Source organism: Perca fluviatilis, chromosome 18 (assembly GCF_010015445.1).
Source record: "Perca fluviatilis chromosome 18, GENO_Pfluv_1.0, whole genome shotgun sequence".
Lineage (NCBI taxonomy): Eukaryota > Metazoa > Chordata > Actinopteri > Perciformes > Percidae > Perca > Perca fluviatilis.
This window is the reverse complement of record NC_053129.1, coordinates 11,183,780-11,206,959: the sequence shown is the minus strand read 5'-3', so window position 1 is coordinate 11,206,959 and position 23,180 is coordinate 11,183,780. Positions and strand designations below refer to the sequence as shown.

Below are 23,180 nucleotides of genomic sequence, written 5' to 3'. Positions count from 1 at the left end.
CACACGACGCTGAGGGAAACTGCCCTCTTGTGGCCTCACATGCCAAAACAGGCATGGAGGAGGGAGGGAGTGGGGGGGGGAGGGGGGCAGAACAAATTAGGAAATTTCTTCAAAAGGATCTGCGAGTCTCAGCACAGCCATGCACCTCACCTCAGGGACAATAATCCTTTGTTCCCTTTTTAAAACCCATGTTAATAATTACACCTCCTCACTAAAAAAAAACACACACACACACACACACACCAATGACAAATGTGATGACAATGACACATCCTTTTTTTTCAGAGTTTTCCAAAAAAAAAGTGTCTATTGACTAAGCCCACCTTTGCTCCACTGTAAACAAGTCGAACAAAGATGCTTTTAGCGTACAGGCACTTTTGGGAAAATCTCAGCCCAGGCTTTCCAGCAGCACCGATGGATGACATTCTCCCGACACCCACAATCCCTTCCGTCCATGTGATCACCACCTCTGCTCATTTCCTGCCTCGCTTCCATTAATAAGAAAGTGCACTTCAGTTCTTTTTTTTTTTTGTATTTTTTTTACATACATACCACCAGTATATTTCCACAGCGCTCTAATCAGCAGTGTTTGGATTCCCCCCCCCCCCAGTGCTGTGTTGTCTTTACTACCGTTCTGTTCTGTTGTACCGGGGAGGGTTTGCAGTGTTTCAAAGAGCAAAAAAAAAAAAAAAAGGCCATATTTTGGCTTCTGTGGTTAGCAAAAGATCCCAGCCCTCTAAGCGCCCCCAACGTTTCCGAGGCTGACAGCATCTGTCAGAAGCTACACCCAGGGTGCCGTGATTGTACAAATCCGTGTTCATGTACAGTACTGACCATTAAAACAACGTTCAAAACCCTGCTGGTTATAAAAAAAGAAAGAAAAAGAAAAAAAAACAACAAAAAAAAAAACACTTGTATCTCTTTTCCTAAGAATACAAAAGATAGCAGAGAATCCCACATTATTATCCACAGTATAAATTACATCGTAGACAGAACTTGGAAATATATATAAGTACAGTTATATTTCACTAGAATTTCTATGTTGTCTTCACAAACGGTGTGTGTGTGTGTATTGTTTATGCACGTTTGAAGCGTTTCTGGTGTGTGTGTGTGTGTGTGTGTGTGTGTATTTGCGTGTGAACGCGGCTGTACTGTCTGCCGCGGCATCACGTGTGGCAGAACTCTGTACTGGGCACGTTGCTGCTCTTGCAGTAGGCTATGCTGTTGTTACTGAGGTGACAGTCTCTAAATCCGATGCCCCCGTTGGGCGTGTAGATGGGCTGAATGCGGAAATCTCCCTTGAGCAGCTGCTCATTGTTCAGCGCCACTATCTGGAAACTGGTCTCGGTCATCTCCAGAATGGAGTTATCCTTCTTGGTTCCGGCCTCGCCGTAGTCGTCTTTTCTCCTGCCCCGGTTGTATTTCCACTTGGTCGAAGACGACCGGCTCTTCCTGTGCATGTGCCAGCAGAACAGGCTGAGCAGCGTCAGCAGGATGATGAGCACCGCCCCGCCTATGATCGCGGCCATGAGCAGCGTGGAGTTGATGCTCTCCCGTGGCGCTTGCTCACCGGGGGCCTTGGTAGACACAACGGCTTTGGTCCTGGCCTCGGAGCATATGGTATCCTCTCCGGGCCTGTAGGAGTTGAGGGTGTCCAGCACGTGCACGCAGATCCGGTACACAGATCGGGGCTCCAGGTTGGTTAGGCTAGTGTGCCGCCGGTCCCCGCTCACCGTCCTCTCCCGCATCCCTTCGTTTATTTGGCTTTGGCCCCTTTTGACCCAAGTGACCTTGTAGGCCGTGACGGTGAAATAGGAAGCCCAGCTCACCTCGATGCTGGTGGAGTTGACCACGTGGAAGGAGATCTGAAGGGGGTCCTCGTAAGGAGGCAGGGGCCCAGGGGGGTTGTTATGGATCGGGGGTAAGGGAGGGGAGGGGGAGTCAAAGAAGTACGGGATGGATGTGGCGATGGGGGTGGAGGAGATCGTGGTGGCGATGGCGGTGGTTGTGGGCGGGGGAGGGGGCGTGGAGCGGAGGGTGGGCCAGGGCGGCTGGTCGGCGTCGACCGGGCACTCTATGATATCCAGCGTGAGCTCTCGGATCGCCATGCCGCGCACCGCGTCCGGGCTCAGGCACACGAACCCTCGCGCGTTGACGGAGGCGGGCAAGGACTTGAGCCACACCACCACCCACTTCACGGCGCAGTCGCAGCGCCAGGGGTTGTTGCGCACCATGAGGTGCTTGAGGCTCGACAGGCCGTCGAACACGCCCTGCGTCAGAGTCTGGAGCTGGTTGCTGGAGACGTCCAGTTTTTCCAGCCGGTTGAGGTCGGCGAAGGCCGCCACGGGAATCTGGTCGATCTGGTTCTCCTGCAGGCTCAGCCTGACGAGCGACTGGCTGGGCAGGAGGGGAGGGGGGAAGGTGAGGGAGTTGCGGGCCAGGGCCAGCTCGCGGAGGGTCGCCAGTTCCTGGAAGGTCCCCGGCGCGATGCCCTCGTCCGTGAGCAGGTTCCCGTCCAGCAGGAGGCGCTGCAGGCGGGTCACGTTCTGAAAGGCCTCCTCTGCGATGTGAGCGATGCGGTTCTCGTCCAACCGCAGCTCTTTCAGGTCCTCGGGGAGGCCGATGGGAACGCTGCTTAAGTGGTTCTTGGTGAGGAAGAGGAGTTTGAGGCTTACCGCCTCCCTAAAGGCGCCTTCTTCCACCCCCACGGTGGAGATGGAGTTGTCGTCGAGGTGCAGCTCCTCCAGCTGAGTCAGCTGGGCCAGGGCCGCCTTGGAGATGGTTTGGATGTTGTTCTCCTGGAGATGCAGGACCCTGGTGTTTTTGGGCAGATTGATGGGGAACTCGTCCAACTGGTTCCCGTAGAGATACACGGTCTCCACTGTGGCCACGTTGTGAAGCTCCACGGGGAAGCCCGCGTTGTTTATCTGGTTGTTATGCAGGAAGAGGACCTTGAAGCCCTCCTGTATCCCCAGAGGCACTGATGTCAGGCTGCGCTCGTTGCAGTACACAAACGGTTTGTCGCAGCGACACTCGTCCGGGCAAGAGGCACCCGGGCTGAATTGCATTTGGAGGCTTAGGATAACAGTCAACCAAAATTGCAAGAATGAAGCCCAATCTTTATTCCAAGGTCCAGCCAGAAACTCCATAGTGGAAAAACAAAACAGGAAAAGGGAAACCGACAATAAAAAAATAAATCACAAAAAAAAAAAAAAGGGGGCAGAAAGGCAAAGACGTAATATATCCACCAAAAAAGGCCGACCCACGAAAAGTCCAACTAGGAGAGTTTCGGTAATGATGTAGTTAGCTGAGAAAGGAGAAGGAAACCGTGGGAGTAATCCTGTAAATGCTGGTCCTCAGTGGAAGAGCGATGGTCTCATTAGTGGTGGCCGGTCCTCGGACTGACTCCATCCATGCTGAGACCTCAGACCGTGGCGGGACTCTTCACTCGCTGCTCCATGCGGAGCTCAGCCAGGGCCAATTTGAAGCCACGCAGTAGAGAGCCACCGCAAGGCTCCACTCGCCTGTCCGTCACACACTGCTGGTCCCCGACCAGGGCAGAGTCCAAGGGGGGTGACATTTGGATCCAGAGACCTGCGGGAAAACAAAAGAAATGCTGGATTAGTATATTTAGGGGTGGCCTGTTTCTCGGAAAAAGAAAAAGAGGACTCTCTTCTTCTTCCTGCTGCCCTCTATGACTCCGTATTTGACATACAAACATGCACACACACACACACACACACACACACATACCAACTGTCTTTCCGTCCCTCTACCACTCTCTTTCCCTCCCCAAACAAAAAGACAGTCACAAAACATACCGTTCACTGCCGATGTCAAATTTATGCACTGTCTATTACAAAAAGTCAAGCCATCTGATAAATATTCAGAACAGCTCTTGCACATCCGGTTTCACAGACATAAAGAAGGCTTTTATCCCTTCCGCTCTATCAAAGGAGGGAATAGAGCACTGCAGTGACACACACACACACACACACACACACACACACACACACACACACACTCACACAAATTCACCACGGTTCTGAGCAACATCAACGCTGCTTAATGGAAAACATGCCAAAAATAAAGAGATAAGGCCCAATGAAGACATCACCTCTTTGTGTGCCAACATGGATGCACAAAACATTTCTTGGAAGAAAAAAAAAGACGGAACGCAAGACAAGTGACGTCCCGTCCCCACCCCACCCCCGTCTGCTTGAGCAGACATTGCGGGCAGAGGGCCCAGGAGTAAACACACAAGTGCTTACAGTAAACAGAGGCGTTTGTCTTGCCGGTGGCCTGAGGAGAAGCTCGTTATTACGCGTAGGCCTGAACACACCATCGCCAAACCTGAAGATCTGAGGCCGAGAGGAGGAGAGTGGAATTACGAAACAGAGGAGAAGCAATCGAGAGACCCTGCGTGTCGGCTCCTCCTCTCGCTAGAGTGACACACACGAGCTGTCAAATCAAATGGGATTGGAAAATAATTTAGTCCCTTCACCTGCAATAAATGATCGATGTGGGCTATTTTTTTCAGCATGGGGAGGCTTGCAGTAAAGCACCAAGGCCATTGGATTACAGTAGACCCCCAGATCCATTATTCCAAGTTTTATGATCCATCAAAGATTTTTTTTCTTTCCCCTCACTCTAGCCCCCCCACACACACACACACACACATGATTGAAAGCTACTGCCTGTCATCGGTGGCTTTCAGCTTAACTGAAGCTCCACCCTTAGTCAGTGTTGGATGACACAATAATGGGAACGACGGGGCTGAATGTTAAGCACAGGGAACGGCCAGGAGCGTTCAGGGAGCAGGAGTAGCCAGTTAGCCACATCATTCACAAAATAACCAGCATTCTTCAGTTTCTTTTTGTTGATTTTCACGTTACGTCTAGCAGCCGTGACAGGGAACTATATTTAGCACAATGTCAAATAAAAATGAGTAAGTAAAGGAAATCCACCTTATGTGCCTTTGTCGCCCTGCTTCTTTACTGTACATTCCCCCGTGCTGTTTGTTTGTTTGTTGACGACATGGAGCCTGCAACGGGCTCCTTGTGGCCGAGATGGAGAGAGACAATCCTTTGACACACATCTGTGATCTACTTTTCTAAATTGAAAGAGCTAAATTTAATCAAATAAGCTTCGGGGGGGTTTAAGCAACCACATGAGGTGATAAAAACGTGCTGCCACAGCAGCAGAATCGACAGCAGAAGGCAGCAGCATCAAGATTATTATGGCTGCATGCATAAAATGTCACCAAGAAACCAAATAATGAGCTCAAGAAAAAAAAAAAAAAAGACACACAACATGGAGTTAGGTCTTCACTTGACAACACCAAACCTGATCAGCCATGGACATGGACAGATTAAAAAAAAAGGGGGACAGTGATAGACTCCCCCCCCCTTTCTTTTCTTTCATTTTGATTTCATTTCCAGGCGAGGGAGCACAGTTCCCCCCGTCCCCCCGCCGGATGAACGCTGTGATATGTGGCCAGGACCAATCGGATTAGAACTAGGATTTAGCGACAGAAAACGCAATTAAAAGTTTAAAAGGGATCGGGTATTTAAGAGGCGATAAGAGGCGGATCAGGTGTACTTCAAAGCCTGACCAGTGAGCGCTGTTCATTTGAGTGAATTATTTCAAAGGAGGGGGGGGGGGGATTAAAAACCGTGCAGTGCATTGAGAGTGAAAGAAGCCTTTAGAAAAATATATAAAATAAAATAAAGTCAGGTTTTCTCCCGGGTGAAAAATGTGGAGCGATGCGCTTTGTAGTGCAGCGGTCTTTAACTCATATGGAACATGTAATTAACCTACAAATAAATTGGCCAACTATTTTAATTAATTAGAAAAAAAAGAAGAAGAAAAAAAGTCACCGGGAATTGGTGGATTCATGTCAGCGTATGACTTGTCTTTGATAGCAGGACGCTTGGAGCTGTAGCCTAAGTTACATCGGTGAAAACATATGTTTGGATCTGAGATATATATATATATATATATATATATATATATATATATATATATATATATATATACACACGATCCGTATTTTAAATGTCAATTCAGAATTGAATGTGAAAAAAAAGATTGATATAGCGTGTGTTTCCCCTCTACATTTCTCTCCAACTATGTCCCGATGTTTTATTGAGAAACATGGATCCACTGTACCTTTGGCGAGCCTTTATCCATTACACAACCTTCTACCGCGTTCAACTTTTCCCCCTTTTTCTCCGAGCCTCTGTCCTTCATGCGGCGGTCCTGCTGTGTGCCCGTGCGTAAAGCTCCGTTCGGTAACGCCGGTGCGAGTCGGTTCCGATGAGCAGCGTGAGCCCGGTGAGGCTACGGAACAGCATATTTGCCTGCACGGGTCGCCCCCATCGGCTCGGTTTAGTGGCTTGAGCGTCCGTCCGCACCGCTGTCCGCACTTATTTTTCTTGTTTTTTTTTTTCTTTTTTTGTGGAAGGGGGTGTGGGTTGTTTCCCAGCTCCCGCGGGCGCTTCACAACGCAGCTCGTCGGCTTTTTTTTTCTTTTCTTTTTTAACTCGAAGAGAGCGGCCGCAGGGTGATCGCAGCGCCCACCTCTCCCCTTCCACGGTCTGGCCGAACGGTGAGGACGCACTCGCCGAAGTGTCCGCCCCGGGCCATGGCCGCCAGCTGCGTCCGTCCGGTGCGCTGTTTGAGTGGGGGAGAGAGAGGGACAGAGAGCTCCAAACTTGCCTTTTAGTATCTACAGTACGCAGCTCGGAGCCGAACTCCCTGCGAGTTGTTTTCTTAGATGGATTCAGTTGATAGTGCGACGTGTGTGCTCTGCTCACCCCTCTCTCTCTCTCTCTCTCTCTCTCTCTCTCTCTCCCTCCCCTCCTGTCCCTCCTCCTCAGAATAAAGAATGCATCTCCTCCAGCAGCTCCGCGATGGCTTTAAGCCACAGATCCTCCCTGCTGCTGCCCTCACACTGCAGAAAATAGTTTGTCTCTCACAAAAACACACTCCATCCCTACGTATGCTATTCGCCTGCCCCGTACACCTGAGCTTTCATTAGCATTTTTAGGTTGTTGTGATGGCCAAAGGCTCGCCAAAAAGGTACAGCGGGTGTTTTCTCGACAACCCAGGACATATAGTTGGAGAGACATGTAGAGGGAAACACACGCTGGCCTATACCAGTCTATTCAGATTCAATTCGGGATGACATTTAGAATATGGACCGTACAGCAGATCCAAACTATATGTTTTCACCGATGTGACTAATAGCTCCAAGCTATCAAAGATAGGCTCGTCATAACGCTGAAGATCACAAAATCCACGAATACGCCTCCAAGTCACACTCTCAATAAAAAAATAAAAAACACTACAGGACAGAGTCCTTAAATTCTCCCACTTATTTACAGTGAGACTATATAACCGGGGTCGCAAAGTGTACCCGGAGGACTGTATTATCTATAGTTTCTGATGGAATATTTCAGGGCCTGCTGTAAGATGTCGTTTTAAGGACCACTAACCCCCAGTTCTTTTCTCTTTTTTTTTTTAAAGTTAATTACAGCGGGATAATTAGCACCGAGTGAAAAGCACAGCCTCATCTTTACTTCCCCTACTTTCTCCCGGTGATTTGAAGCGTTTAGACACAGCCAAAGTCATTTCGTCTGACAACAGTGCTTCCCCGCGCTGGTACTGATTCAGCAGTGCCCTCCTCCTGGCCTGCCCACACTCTTCAGGGCGCTCGTGCGCGCGTACAGCCGCGCGCGCGCGCGCAAACAGACACGTTTGCATCTCGTTGCAGGCCTACTCACACTGTTTCTTTAGACTGCTCGTTCCTTTTCACATCAAATCTAACACACACGCGCGCGCACGCACACACACACACACACACGCTTTTTAACTTTTCAAGTTGAACTGACATTAACTGACAGTTAAAGTTAGTTACACGCGCGCACACACACACACACACACACACACACACACACACACACACACACACACACACACACACACACACACACACACACACACTTTTTAACTTTCTAACCCTAACCCTTTCCAAGTTGAACTGACATTAAAGTTAGACTGTAGCCTAGTCAGTGGTGTAGTCTAATGTATTGTAGTGGGTATACTGTAGTATATATATATATATGCGAGAAACTGCATGGGGGGGCATCAATGACATAATTTCCTGTATTGTATATACACTTTTATGCACCAACTTACAGTGAAAATACCTTTATTTAGCCTATGTGAAGAAGAAAAACACAGATGACGATTCAAAATGTATTATATTATATATAAGTATTTGTATGTGTCATTGGGCATTTTTAAGTGGGTATATGACAATCCTGGAGCTTTGTTAGTGGATACTGCGTATCACGTAGACTACACCACTGAGCCTAGCCTAACCCTACACACTTACAAATTAAAGCTTGAACTCTTTAGCATATAAAACACGCTTTTGCCCAATTTACTACAGACTGAGGTTTGACCGTTAGCTTAGGGTGGCTATGTTAGCAAACTTAGGACAGATATTGCTGCATAACTGATATTATGAAAATCAATTTGTGGACTTTAAGACTCGTTTTTCACTTGTGCAACACCGTTGTCCTGCAATTGAGACCACAGTTGCTGCTGTTCGGTAAAAGTAGTCCTACTTTAAAATTGACCTTTGCTCAGAAACGACCATGGCTATGTCTTTGGTGTTGGTTTTTGACTTGTGTACTTACTAGGGGTGTAAGCCACAAGTCTTATCACTATACCATATTATATGGATTCTTTGGAGAATGATGTGGTATTTGCTGATATCCATACAATTTAGATTGGATAGGAGACCATATCACATGCCCAGTTCCATTTCTATCAACTCACAAACACAACTAAAAAACGGATTTGGCCATTTTATCACTGAGCTCCTTCAGACATTTAAATGAAAAAGCAACGTATTATTTTTAGTATATCGTTTGCATCAACGACATTGGACTGTTGATCATTGATTCAATTTATCGATTACGATTATTTTTTGGGCTTTTCCTTTCATTTTTGACAGGACAGCTAGGTGAGAAAGGGGGAAGACATGCAGGAAATCATCACAGGTCGGATTCGAACCCTAGACCTCTGCATCGAGGAATAAACCTCTCAGTATATGTGCACCTGCTCTACCCGCTGAGCCAACCCGGCCACAATATAGGAATTCAGATCGATGTAAAGTTACACCCCTTGTACTTTTAACCAAAAAGAATACACGTTTTCGTTTAGTTATTTTACTTATTGTAGTGATGGGATGTGAATTTGTGGTAGGCCTACCAACTGTGGCCGTGCGGCTAACATTACTAAAGCCAGACTAATAGCTTCCATAAGCTAGATAGTTTCTACTTTCCGAGTGAAATAGAGAGCCGAAGTCACGCCCTTCTACTTCCGGTCCATGGGACATTAATTCGAAAAAAATATGAACGAGAGTCAATGGAGACATAATAATAATTTTTTGATCCCGTTTGAATTGAGCCATGGATTACAAATATGATGTTCGCCAGTTTAAAACATTATTTTTCAACCGAAGAAAGTCTCAGTTTATTGTTAAACTGTTGAAGTATAAGACTGTGAAAATACGTAATTAGAAAGACTACAAACTTCATGGATGACGTCTCGCTGAAGCTACGATGTCTGTGTGTATCGTACCGGGGATGTAACGTTACTCTAATGAGCAGAGGATCTCGCTCGTTCTTTTGCTTATCTGCTGAAAACACTTCACCGGATAAAACCCATCAGGTACGATAACGTTACATGTGTTGTGTTTAACAGAGCTAAGCTAGCTAGCTAGCGAGCAAGTTGAGCATCAAGCTAGGTGAGGTAGATTGTGCGAGACGATTGTAGTTCACTCAGTGGTTTCACACTAAACTAAGTTGTACTATGACAAACCTACGGCTAACTGAGACTTTCTTCGGTTGAAAAATTATCTTTCAAATTGACCACCATCATATTTATAATCCATGGCTCAATTCAAACGGGATCAAAAAATTATTTGCCTCTCCCCGTTCACTACCGTTCATATTTTTTCCCGAGTTAAGGTCCCATGAGGTCCACCGGAAGGGGCGTGACTTCGGCTCTCTATACAAACTGGACAATAGTTCCTCCCAAATGCTGAATGTTACGTAGGGTCAGACAGCTCAGTATCAACCATATGTGAGCATGATGTGGTCTCCTAGCAATGCTGGCTATCAAATGCCACCCAGAGGCTTGAAGCTTTAACATTTCCACAAATATGTCCTAAACTGTTTGATCCTCTTGAGATAGAAAAAGATGTACAACAGCCACAGTATCATATAGATGTATATTCCCTTACGCAGGAAAGGGCATGCAAATTAATTACAGAAGAGAGGAGGACTCAAATTTCAGTTTGCCCTGACAAAAAGAAATACTAAAGCTGTCATGTTCTGTGTTTCCCATGTTTATAGCTAAAGCCCCGGGTCAGAAAGGCACACAGCAGTCACATGATCCCCACGGGTCATGCAGGTGCAAGTTTTGATCTGCGCTTTCCGTTGCCAAATGGTATTAATGTAGCTCGTTGACTCCTGGTGACCCGCTTCCACGCAGATAACTCGTGAAAACTTTCCCCGAAACAAATGATGTGGCTCGCGCTCAAAAATCACCGATGTCGTTTTGTCCAATCAGGCGGGCCGGAGCGCGTGCCGTTGAAAGTCTTCTGATACGTCCGCTCCCCCCGCGAGATGACGGGGTCGTTCCCAGTGTTTGCCTTTCATGTTTCATTTTGGCTGCCACGTCCCCCCGAGATGGACGGCCACTGCGAGGCCCAGTCCGCAACATTTAATTCCTTCATAAATCAAGCTTCTGTGCTGTCTTCATGAATTATTGATTGAGTGAATTTAGCGGAAGCAGCCTATTTTTATTTTCTCCTTGATGGACATGTTTTGCAGTAGTGCACTCTTTTCCTGGTCGGTGCAGCATTATGGAATGTCTCTTTCTGGCATGCAAATGGGGATAAAATGACAGACACTTAAAGAGGCGATAGAAGGGCCTGTATAGGCAAATAGGGTCAAGCTATTATCTGGCATGTAAATATGATTTTGTTCACTGTTTTCAATGCAAAATAACTGAGCAGGAGTTAGATGTAAAATAGTCTGATTACATTAGATCAAAAAAATAACTTTACATTTTGCTTTACTTTACTTGCTCTTGAGGGAATTACTGTAATTGTTGGGGTTTTGGAATTTATAGAGTGTGGTCTAGACCTACTCTATCTGTAAAGTGTCTCGAGATAACTCTGTTATGATTTGATACTATAAATAAAATTGAATTGAAATTTTTGAATGAAGGTTGACTGAATTTAAGCTAAAAAAGTGAAACATCTATATGGTGATTTTTTTTTTCCTGACTTAAGTTTGGTAAGGATATACTGGATATATTTAAAGCTACAGTTGGTAACTTTTATCATAGAAAAAAAGAATTGTCATATTTGCTGATACTGTCATATAATTTGCTTTTTGTTTTTTAGTTCTTATAGTGTAACAGATATTGAGAGAGAAACTTTGGTGTGGGTTGGGTCGGGGTAGAACAAAAATTGTAATGTACAACCTGTGAGTGCAAAAAAACAATAAAGAAACTGTAAAAAAAAAAAAAAAAAAAATCTAATAACATGTCACTATATCCTGACATTAGTAGATGAGACAGATAATCTGTGAAAAAAATATGTTCCCCTGCCACCCCATTTTACCTGGCCCCCAAAAACTGTGCCTGGCTTTGAAGCCAATTTGATTTAGCGGCCAAGCAGTGAAATTACACCCTCTGTGTCCGTCACGGGATGCCATGGGGCCCAAAAAGACTTTTTACCCATAGACTTACATGGCGAAAGAGACATCTGTAAATCAGTGGCTACATGTTTTTGGGCATCACAACCCGTGCGAAATGACTTGTTTCACTTTTAGAACTTGGTCTGATAACGTTGATCGATTCGGTCCAATAACATTTGGAAAGTCTAGAGGAGCTCCAAGATAAAAATCGTTCAATCCCCATTCAAGTAGGTGGAGTGCTCAACCGGAAGTAGCGGGCGTAGGCCTCTAGTGCGCCTGCTCTATGGGCCTCACACAGTGCCAAAGCAGCGCCGAGCAAGCCTTGTTATTTTATACTCAGAAGTTTAACGCTTTTGGCTTCATGCGTCACTGAGAAATTCTCATAGGAACGAACAGGGCTCCGCCTCGAACGCTGCATCCAGGTTTTTAGGATACATTCATGCATTCTTCAGCTAAGTTTTTAGGATACATTCATGCATTCTTCAGCTAAGTTTTTAGGATACATTCATGCATTCTTCTGCTAAACAGTACACTGAAAACATTTGAGGCGAGAAATAGGCAATGCAGTTACAAAATCGTGATTCGTGTTTGATCAGCGCGGCCTATAGTTTTACAGTTTAAATCTGTAAGTCTTTGGCACTGCGTTACAGACCCCTCGGCTCTGATTGGTTGTTTACTTTCTGGCGAGGTGGGATCTTGCAAATGGCATTAGGAGCACCCGGAGGAGGCAGAGGAACGTGTCTTTTTCACAGATGATCTGCCTCATGTGCTACTGTCAGGATATAATCACAGTGTCGGCAAAAGCAAAAGCTTATTTTTTTTTATAAAAGTGAACTACTGTGGCTTCAAGTTCTGTATTGCAGACATATTTTAGTCTACACCCTCTCTGGAATCTCAAAGTGGAATTTCCCTTTCTCTGCCTTGCCCAGAGACCTTCCCAGAGTTTTGGTGTGGCGTATTTACTCTGCACGCTTGTGTACCTTGATAAAAGTGCAGATACATATGACCCCCCAAGCACATCAAAGCCTGCTCTGTCCATCTGCTCCTGTTTGGGCCCCAAACTGTGTTAAAGGAGGGTGGAAAAGGGGGTTGGGGGATAAAGTCCACACAGATATGCAGATATGTTGATCCCTTGGTAATATTCATTCCATTCCCCCAGAGACATCATTAGCTTATCACATTTCTCCCTGCATGAATTTACATATGGACACTGAAAGGCACTTCAAAGGTGCCAACAACATCAGTTTGTTTAAAAAAAAAAACCTCCCCACAAGTATTGGCATGGATCTTTGAAAGAACTATATATTGCAATATATTGAAGCCGTGATATAAGGAGGACCTCCCCCTGGAGATTCCAGTGGCTTAAAGAAAAATATGCTGATAACGTTTAGAACGCGCGATCAATGCGTTCATTAATTTCTAAGGCGATGTAATTATGTTTACCCCCGTCGATTATCAATCTACAGGCAACTAATGTCCCAGCATGGCTCCCAGAAGAGAGTGGCGCATTTTCACAGCCAAGGAAACTAGTGAGCCAACACCATACCGTACGTATATATGACTCGAGGAGTGTGCTGAGAGGAGACGAGGGAGTCAGAGGAGTGCACCAACTCCTGAGTCTCTCTAGACTAAAACTCGTTTTTGCTTCCACTTCAAGTATTTTTTTTTTTATTGCTCTGTTTCTGTGCAAAGATATTGATATTGACAGATGCGGGGAAAAATGCAGTACACAAACAACAAATACAACATTTTGTAAGAGGACATCTCTAATTTGTTGGCAGAATTAGACTAAAGCAACACACACACACACACACACACACACACACACACACACACACACACCACTTGCTTTGTCTCCTTTGTAAAGCAGGGAATGAATTCCCCCGAAGACCAATTTCAAAAGGAGAGAAAATTCCCACACACACTTTTCATCTCAGCATTTGGTTGATTTGGTTGGCCTATGGTTTGTGGATGTTTATGGATGTGCAGGTATATTCTTTTTGAAAATACCTAAAGGGTAACACTTTACATGAAAGTATCGACATAATCGTGACATGACACTGTCATAACTATGACATGACACTGTCATAAACGTGTCATAAATGTTATAAACATGTCATAAACGTTTATGACTTCTGTCATTAAGTGTCATTCGGTTTTTGTCATGACAAGTTGACATTGTTTGGGTTGCCTTGATTATAACAAGTTGACATTAATCAAAGTGACACTACCAGAAGTTGTCTTGGTCATGACAAGTTGACATTGAATTAGTTTGGGATGTCTTTGTAATGACAATTTGACATTAACCAGGATGACATTACCAGAAGATGTCTTTGTCATGACAACTTGACATAAAAGTTCTTTGGAGTGTCCTTATTAAGACAACTTGACATTAAACAAGATGACATAATGTCAAGTTGTCATGACAAAGACATCCTCTGGTAACGTCATCCTGGTTAATGTCAAGTTGTCATTACAAAGACATCCCAAACAAATGTAATGTCAACTTGTCATGACCAAGACAACTTCTGGTAATGTCACTTTGATTAATGTCAAGACAACCCAAACAATGTCAACTTGTCATGACAAAACCCGAATGATGACTTAATGACAGAAGTCATAAACGTTTATGACTAGTTTATAACATTTATGACACGTTTATGACAGTGTCATGTCATAGTTATGGCAGTGTCATGTCACGATTATGTCGATACCTTCAAGTAAAGTGTTACCAAATACAGTTTGATTATCACAGTTTGATCACAGTGGTGGAATGTAACTAAGTACATTTACTCAAGCACTGTACTTAAGTACAAATTTGAGGTACTTGTACTTTACTTGAGACTTTTCTTTTAATGCTAATTTCTCCTTCTACTCCACCACATTTCAGAGAGAAATATTGTACTTCTCGCTACAATACAATGGCCTACAAGTCCAGCTGAAATGATTGGCAGATAAAACACATAGTTGATTGACAGAACTGTTTGGATCCTTTCCAGTTCCTAAAATGTGAGGATTTTTCTGCATTGAGTGCTTTTACTTTTAACACTTTAAGTACATTTTCCTGATGATACTTACGCACTTTCATTTAAGTAAAAATTTTTTTAGTGTGGTATTGATACTTTTACTTAAGTAAAGAATCTGAATACTTCTTCCACCGCTGATTAACCAACATCACCGTCCTTCCTTATTAAAGTCAAACAAATCGACTGCCTTTCATGTGAGAAATGTCAACACAGCACCGCTCCCTCCGAGCCTTCCTAATGTCACAAGGGGTGTTCTATGTGCATTAAAAATGTATACGAGATTTATTTGTGAGCATTAAAATTGCTTTTAGAAGAAGTGAAACGGTCTGTCGGGCTGTCAAAAGGCCGGCGATGCTCAATCAGCGTCGTTTCATGAGTGGCAGCGAAGGCAGCACGCGCTCACATGAGCATGTGAATTATAGGGGAGGCAAAGTGAATGCAGTGTCCTGACTGAATGCTGCCCTGTGCTAATGCCAGGCTGTAAAAACACTGACTTGACAACAAGCAAGCCCCTGTAGTTCTGCTGAGGGAGGGATGGGGGAGAAAGAAGCAGAGTGAGAGGAGAGGAGAGGAGAAGGGGGGAAAGAGGGAGAGGGGAAGGTAGAGTGGGGGGACAGAGACAGAAGGAAAAAATGGGTGCTGAGGTTTAAAAATCGCTCAAAAGAGGAGAGGAGGAGAGGATTGTGGATTACTGCTGTTTCTGACATGTCATCATTGATTTAATACCTCAGACAACTGCTTAGCAACGTGTAATTGTTAAGATAAGTGGAGGCCATTTTGTTCTGTCATGTGCTGCTCTCTGCTATTAAAATAAATGTGGATTTGGAAGGTCTTATTTATCTCCAGTTTGTCAAGTTCAGTGCATGCATAGCAGTATATCATGGTCAAGTGAAGCCCCATTTTGTGTCTTACATACAGTACAGGCCAAAAGTTTGGACACACCTTCTCATTCAATGCGTTTCCTTTTTATTTTCATGACTATTTACATTGTAGATTCTCACTGAAGGCATCAAAACTATGAATGAAGACATATGGAATTATGTACTTAACAAAAAAGTGTGAAATAACTGAAAACATGTCTTATATTTTAGATTCTTCAAAGTAGCCACCCTTTGCTTTTTTATTAATAAAGGAAAAAATTCCACTAATTAACCCTGACAAAGCACACCTGTGAAGTGAAAACCATTTCAGGTGACTACCTCATGAAGCTCATTGAGAGAACACCAAGGGTTTGCAGAGTTATCAAAAAAAGCAAAGGGTGGCTACTTTGAAGAATCTAAAATATAAGACATGTTTTCAGTTATTTCACACTTTTTGTTAAGTACATAATTCCATATGTGTTCATTCATAGTTTTGATGCCTTCAGTGAGAATCTACAATGTAAATAGTCATGAAAATAAAGAAACACATTCGTACGATGTCAAATGAACCCGTTGATGAGAATGCGTTGAAGAGGTGCAATGATAGAGGTTAGAATGTATTTACCGAACAAGTCACTGAACAAAACCGGTATACTGCACAAGCGTCGACACTTACAGCTAGCTATGAAGTGTTAAGGTTAGGTCAAAAGACAGGGTTTGGGTACATGTCACTACTTACAGAGTTAGTCCTGTCTTCATGTATAATAAAGTATAAAGTAGATTATTGCTGCGTTTGGCCTTATATTCATTCATTACGTCGCGTTGTAGCAGGGTTTAGCTGTCAACTGTGTTCAACTGTCTGTGTGTTGACGTGACGCAATTTGCCCGTGTTGTTGTTCGCTAACTACATTAGGCATCTACCAAGTGCAGCCTCACAGAGATGCTAGCATGGCTGCAGACTCTTGGTTCCTTGTTCAAAGATTGCCAGGTATACATGTTTGCTTTGACTCAAATGTAGGGATAAGGCATTAGAGCCACGGACCGGGGCTGTGCTCGAGCGCTGTCATTTAGACTTTCAATCAACATTTGTACTTCCATTTAGGTAATTTCCTCCATTTCCCCCCGGGCTGACTTCAGACAGTTTCTCAGGAATAGATCATTGTGCTGTGTACCTATATGGGTTAATGAAGTGGAGAAAAAGAGTGTTGAGAAAACAATGTCATGACATGCCTGCTTGTTCACATGAGGAAAGATGGTCCTCAAGATTCATTTTTGTAACAAAAAAATGCAAAGATGTGCCTCCCTAGAAAGAAGCCCTTGGGGTTTTTTTTTCATTGTGCTGTGTGAGTTAGTTCCAAAACCTTTACCACTGATGTTTTATAGCTAAAGATTTCTCAGCTAAATCCTCACTTAAATGTGTGTGTGTGTGTGTGTGTGTGTTCTGAGATCTTTACAAACCTTGTATTTTACCTTATTTGGTAAAAATATGCTGCTACACATTGTTTCTTATCATTTCATACATGATGTTGGGAAACTACACATCCAGAGTAAGAATGACACAGCACTGAGTTGTTAAAAACAGCCGTGCCGTTTAGGAGTAAAAGTAAAAGGGCCCGTGAGACGGCAACTTACAAGAGAGCGTCAGAGAAAGAATAGAAGAGGAGAAAAATAGACAGATGCCAGGAAGGAGCAGGTCTCGGGGTCACGCAAAAGATGGGTCTGATCCCACCTCCAATCCCTGCAGCTTTTCTTTTGTTTGAAGTAACATCTGGGCTAAATTTCCCTTCTGACTTGAGCAAAGAGGAAGTCTTCTGGGTGGGTGGAAGGGGGCTCAGGGCCGCTCCTGCCTCCCAGGCGAAACTGTACAAATACTGTCGGCCCATGAGTCACTAAAGCAGGGATTGTTCAAACCTATATCAGACCCTGATTCAGGGCTCATCATGGTGGATTCCTGATGACTACTGGAAGGACCAGACCTGTGGTGGAAGAAGTATTCAGATCCTTTACTTAAGTAAAAGTACTAATACCACATTGTTAAAATACTCGTGTACTAATGTTACAAGTAAAAGTCCTGCATTGAAAATTTGTTGTTGTTGTTTAATCGCCTAATCGTTTCAGCTGGACCTGTATATTGTTGGTTGGTTTAATTTATAATAAAACATAATATGTGTTTTGTGTGCAAAAATCCTAATTTCGAAAGTAACTAAAACTGTGAGATTAATGTAGTGGAGGAGAAGTAGAAAGTGGCATGAAAAGAAAGACTCAAGTAAAGTAGCTCAAATTTGTACTTAAGTACAGTTCTTGAGTTAATGTACTAAGTTACATTCCACCACTGGACCAGATGTTCTATCAGTCAAAAGGGGCGTATGATATACCAGCTGATCCAACTACTGCCTCAATCTCAGTCTCAAAAGTGAGTGACTATACTCCACCTATCAAGAACAATGGACACAACTCCACCAGTTTGTTGAGTTTTACTCTCAATATCAATATATTCATGTAGCCTGGAAATCCAGACCCAAATCCGAAAGATTAAGGGTCTGGCAATGAGTAATGAAAATGGCCCAACTCGAAGGGTGGCACCCAGCATGCATTTGAAAATCTCACTGCACGCAATTGGATAACACTACGACCAATCACAACAATACACGTGATGAAGTAGCCCCATATGCTTAGGTACCAGCGGAGCTAACTGGTAGATTAAACTCTCGCCATATACGGTCGGCAAAACAGCAAAAACGTCCTTCTTGCAAAGGAACGATTGGAGCGCCGTCTTCTGTTCCTCTTTTAGATAAAAAGCCAAGTGTAACTCGTTCACTGTAGCGACCAAAGCCGTTTCAAACAACCGGTGTTCATCCGTAGCCATCTTGCAATGTTTACTAATGACTTCGACGTCGCAACGCTGTCGTCATCTGTTTAGCTCGCATATGGCCCGCCTATATCAGATACACCGATGTGATTGGTGCAGCTCGGCTACAAGGGCAGCTCACCTGGTTGAGCCTGCGCCCCAATGTTCTAAAGCTCGGCCCGGGTTCGAGTCCGAGTCCCGCGGGCCCTTTGCTGCATGTCATCCCCTCGCTCTCTTCCCATTTTTCTGTCTTCTTTAAAAGAATACGTTAATATCGATAACATAATTTGGGCTTCGACAATAAAAAATAATATCTACAGTTATCACAGCACCTCAGACATTTATACGTAGGGCTGGGCGATAAAACGATAACGATATGTATCGCGATAGACACGTAATCAATATCAATAGAAAATGCGTTTTTTCTTCTTCGGAAGAAACCAGAAGTTGCAAAGCAAGTTTGGTTGCATGAACAAAGGCACTCACTCTCTGGTAACCTAGCAACGTAGGGAGTGACACTCTAACAGCCAATCATGTAACAGTATCATGTTTGGTTGCGCCACATTGCTGTCTCGTGTTGGATTCTACAATAACAGAACCGGCGGCGTGGAGCGATAAGTGGAAAGTGAGTGCCGCAGCGAGCGAGGAAATTGTTGATAAAACAGGAAAAGTCAGTATGGCAGTTTTGGGGATTTTATAAGTCTGACCGTCGTCCCCACCAACACTACCGCAAACTTGTTTTACCACCTTAGCCGCGCTCACACTTTGGAGCACAGCCGTATTCGTCAGCAACGTCCAACATCTGCAGCTACTACACCGCACAAGTAGCAGATCGCCATGGAGAGGTACTCTGCATCAGCGCCTTACTAAACGCTACAAGCCCCCCATGGAGAGTATTATTGCAAAATAACGGAGGCAGACGTGCTGAGCACTGTCCAGAAGCCAGGTTACCAACCTAGCACTAAACCTGCAGAAAATAGTTCTTCTCAGGTTTCAGGTTTCTCTATGTTTATATTTAACACTTTGCACCATTTTATTACACCTTATTAAGCAGTTCTTACTTATTCTTTCTTCACTGTGATTTTAGACTTTATACATTTTTTTAAAACGTTTTTTTACAGACGTTTACATTTTAATTATTTGAGTGATTTCCATGGTTGTGTTGACATTTCTGCTTTTATAACTGAGGGGATTATAATCAGAGGAAGGTTAAGTTTAAAATAAAAATGTTTAAATTTAATATATTTTTCTCCTGGTCCTTATTTTAAATAGGTCATAAAAAATATCAATAATTATCGATATCGACCGATATGAAACACTTATATCGTGATACAGTTTTCAGCCATATCGCCCAGCCCTATTTATACATCAAGGTTAGGACAGTCTTCAGCATTGTGGTTGTCTCAAACAGCATATTATTCTGCTAACTGGGCAACATTTACTTCTGAATAAGCTTTAGTCCAGAGGTTCCCAATCTGAGGGTCGGGACCCCACTGAGAGGGGACTAAAGGGGAAGGATATATGAAAGAAAGAGTTTTCTGCAATCGTTCCTTTTTTCCCCCTTTCTTTTTTACTAGTTTTACCCCTTCAGGTCGGATAAGTCTTGACATCTCATTGGCATACACTCCATGGTTGCAAGGAGCCACTGCTTTGTATTTGGAGTTCACAAACAAAAAGAAAGGTAGAGATACACTGCTCTAGGCTATTTTACTAAAGCCCATGTTTTTTTTTTTAATCAGGATTGCCTAAACACAATTACATAGATGCTTTTACAATAAAAGGTACAGACCTTCGATACTTTTAGGCACCGACCGAATTGCCTCCATGGAATCGAGTATCGAAAAATGCCTTGTCAGTCAACACCAAATTTCAATACCTAAGGAGTAAATCTCATCAGTGGGTTACACTTTACTTGAAGGTATCTACATAAGAGTGACATGGCACTGTCGTGAACGTGTCATAAACATCATAAACAAGTCATAAACGTTGATGACATAACGCTTCTTTTAGTAAGTGTCATTCGGTTTTTGTCATGACAAGTTAGGGTTAGAGTCATGTGTTCATGACAGTGTCATGTCACTCTTATGTAGATACCTTCAAGTAAAGTGTTACCAAATGGATTTTCATAAAAATAAAGTATTGTTCAGGAAACGGTATCGGTACCAGTATCAAAAATTGTTTTAACGTTACCCAGCCCTGTTGGACATATACACATTTTTAATATGAAATGTTTATTTAGAATATGCTGTATAAAATGGTTTTATCATAATTATGCCAAGTTAACAAACTGAAAGAGGTTTATATTGATGTTTGCCTAGTCGACTTACTCGTCATAAAGGGTACTCTGTATAAAACTATTTCACATCCCTCCTTTAAAGTTGCGGACTACAAATTATAACAGACATCTAGCATTACCAACATTTGTGGTAAAACCAACAAACCGTTTATCACAACTGCCAAAATATAATTAGACATATTTTAGATAAAAGCTGTTTTGACATTTGCAAGAATGTCATGTAAACATGTTTATTAAGCCTGTACAGTGACTATTGTGATCATTTTGGTGAATTTTAACAATATTAATATTGGTTTCTGTTACTGCAGTGGATTAAGAGAATATCAAGGGTTCCTCATTTCTTTTATCGGTTTGTTGCTTTATAAGAATTTTCAACATTAATGAATTTCCATTTTCATAGTCGTTCATGAACTATGATGATGACACATAAGAAAGAACAGATGTCTTTAAACAAACAACTGAAAAGCATATTCTGTTGCTTAAACAAGCAGATAAATGGGTAATATGATATAGCATTTAAAACAAAGTAATAACAAAATGTGTTTCTTCTTTTTCAAAGAACTACAGAAAAAAATAAAAAGGTTTATGCCGTACTGAAAAAGTATGTCCCCACACCGCGCAGTTCAGTGTTACCAGCACCTTGATTTGATCAGGACCTTCCAGCTGTGGGCAGCTGTTTAAAGGCTCAGCCTGTGCTTGGATGACAATCTGTGTTTATCTTCGGCTTTCCCCTCCGACTAATTAACTAAGCCCTGAAACACCAAAACACCACGGTCCCCTGAACCTTTTCCTTTCTGACAGCTTCTCCTCACAGCTGATTTATTACAGCGCGACTTCAAATTAGCTGCCGAGTGGAGAGCGTCTCACGACAACTTACACTCGCGTGACCTGAGCCATTTATTAATTACTATATTCTAATTAAAGATAATTACAATATAGTGTGCGTAATGTCGTTTTATATGGACAGATATAATTCTTGCTTATTTACTTCACGCTGAATAAAATGAAGAGGAGATAATTGTTGTTGTCATTATTATTTTTTTATTATTATCATCATGTTTTAAATGAGCAAATTAGATAGTCCAAAACAGACTCTGAGGAGGGCGGTTGTTCATTTTCACTCTACTACTATACTCCTGTGTCTTCACTTTCAGATTAAATACCGTGCCAATCTGTATTCCTCATGGAGAGCTTTAATTGCCTGGGAAGCAAAGAGACACTTTAGCTCGCAGTATGGCCGAAGGCTACTTTGTAATAGATGTTTGAATGGCTTGTGTTATCTATTTCAGCCCTCCCCTTGTCTTTCCATGTTAAAAAAAACTAAAAAACATTGATGCATAAAGGCAGAAATTTGGATAAATCCAGATTCCATCAGAAGCCAGTTGAAACAGCTCACAAAACAGCTAAAAAATAGAAATACTGTCCAAACCATACGATGATATGGGTCGTTTATTTCTACCAGTGCTGTAGTCAAGACCACCTTTGTCGAGTCCAAAACAAGTCCAAGACCAGGACTAGTCGAGACCAAGTCAAGACCGAGAGGTTTGAGTCCAAGTCAAGTCCAAGTCCAAAGAGGTTAGAGTTCAAGACCGGACTAGTCGATACCAAGTCAAGACTGAGTCCAAAGAGGTTTGAGTCCAAGCTAAGTCCAAGTCCAAAGAGGTTTTGAGTCCAAGCTAAGTCCAAGTCCAAAGAGGTTAGAGTCCAAGCTAAGTCCAAGTCCAAAGAGGTTTGAGTCCAAGCTAAGTCCAAGTCCAAAGAGGTTAGAGTCCAAGACCGATATGTACGTACTTCCAAGAGGTTTGTCCTGTCCAAGTCCAGTTTGGTCAGCTGTGTAAGGGTTCGGAGTCCAAGTGTCAAGTCCAAAGAGGTTTGAGTCCAAGCTAAGTCCAAGTCCAAAGGGGTTCGAGTCCAAGCTAAGTCCAAGTCCAAAAAGGTTGAGTCCAAGACAGGACTCGTCGATACCAAATCAAGACTGAGTCCAAAGAGGTTCAAGTCCAAGCTAAATCCAAGTCCAAAGACGTTTGAGACCAAGACGAGTCCAAGACCAGGACTAGTCGATACAAAGTCAAAACCGAGTCCAAATGAGAGACAGTCAAGAACAAAAAAAGTCATAGGCCTATACCAGGCGACCAATGTTAATGCCCGTTCTAGATGGATTTTTAATTAAACCAATAACCGTTCTCTGAACAAGCACACTTCATCAAATTGATTTTAAAGGAGGAGATTACTTTAGAAAAAAAGCATATACTGCTGGAGTCGGTCGAGACCAACTAGAATATTTGGCGAGACCAATGGCCAAGTGCCATCTCATAACATACACAAAGACAAGTCTGAGTGCAAAGACCCAACGAGTCCAAGACA

General features: G+C 43.2%; 1 protein-coding gene across 5 annotated transcripts in view; it reads right to left on the bottom strand.

The window, feature by feature from the left end:
• Positions 1–592: 592 nt before the first annotated feature.
• The window catches only part of flrt2 (fibronectin leucine rich transmembrane protein 2), a 173,941-nt gene continuing 151,353 nt past the window's right edge, over positions 593–23,180 (bottom strand). For 2 of the 5 annotated variants that reach the window (XM_039782463.1, XM_039782462.1), the window contains one exon: positions 593–3,594. In XM_039782463.1, coding sequence (XP_039638397.1) covers positions 1,167–3,149 — 1,983 coding nt within the window. In that variant the 5' untranslated portion in view covers positions 3,150–3,594 and the 3' untranslated portion in view covers positions 593–1,166. Of the gene's footprint in view, positions 3,595–4,271; positions 4,292–4,967; positions 5,170–6,171; positions 6,817–23,180 lie in introns of those variants that run through there. The other 3 variants (XM_039782461.1, XM_039782464.1, XM_039782465.1) reach the window with 3 other exon arrangements.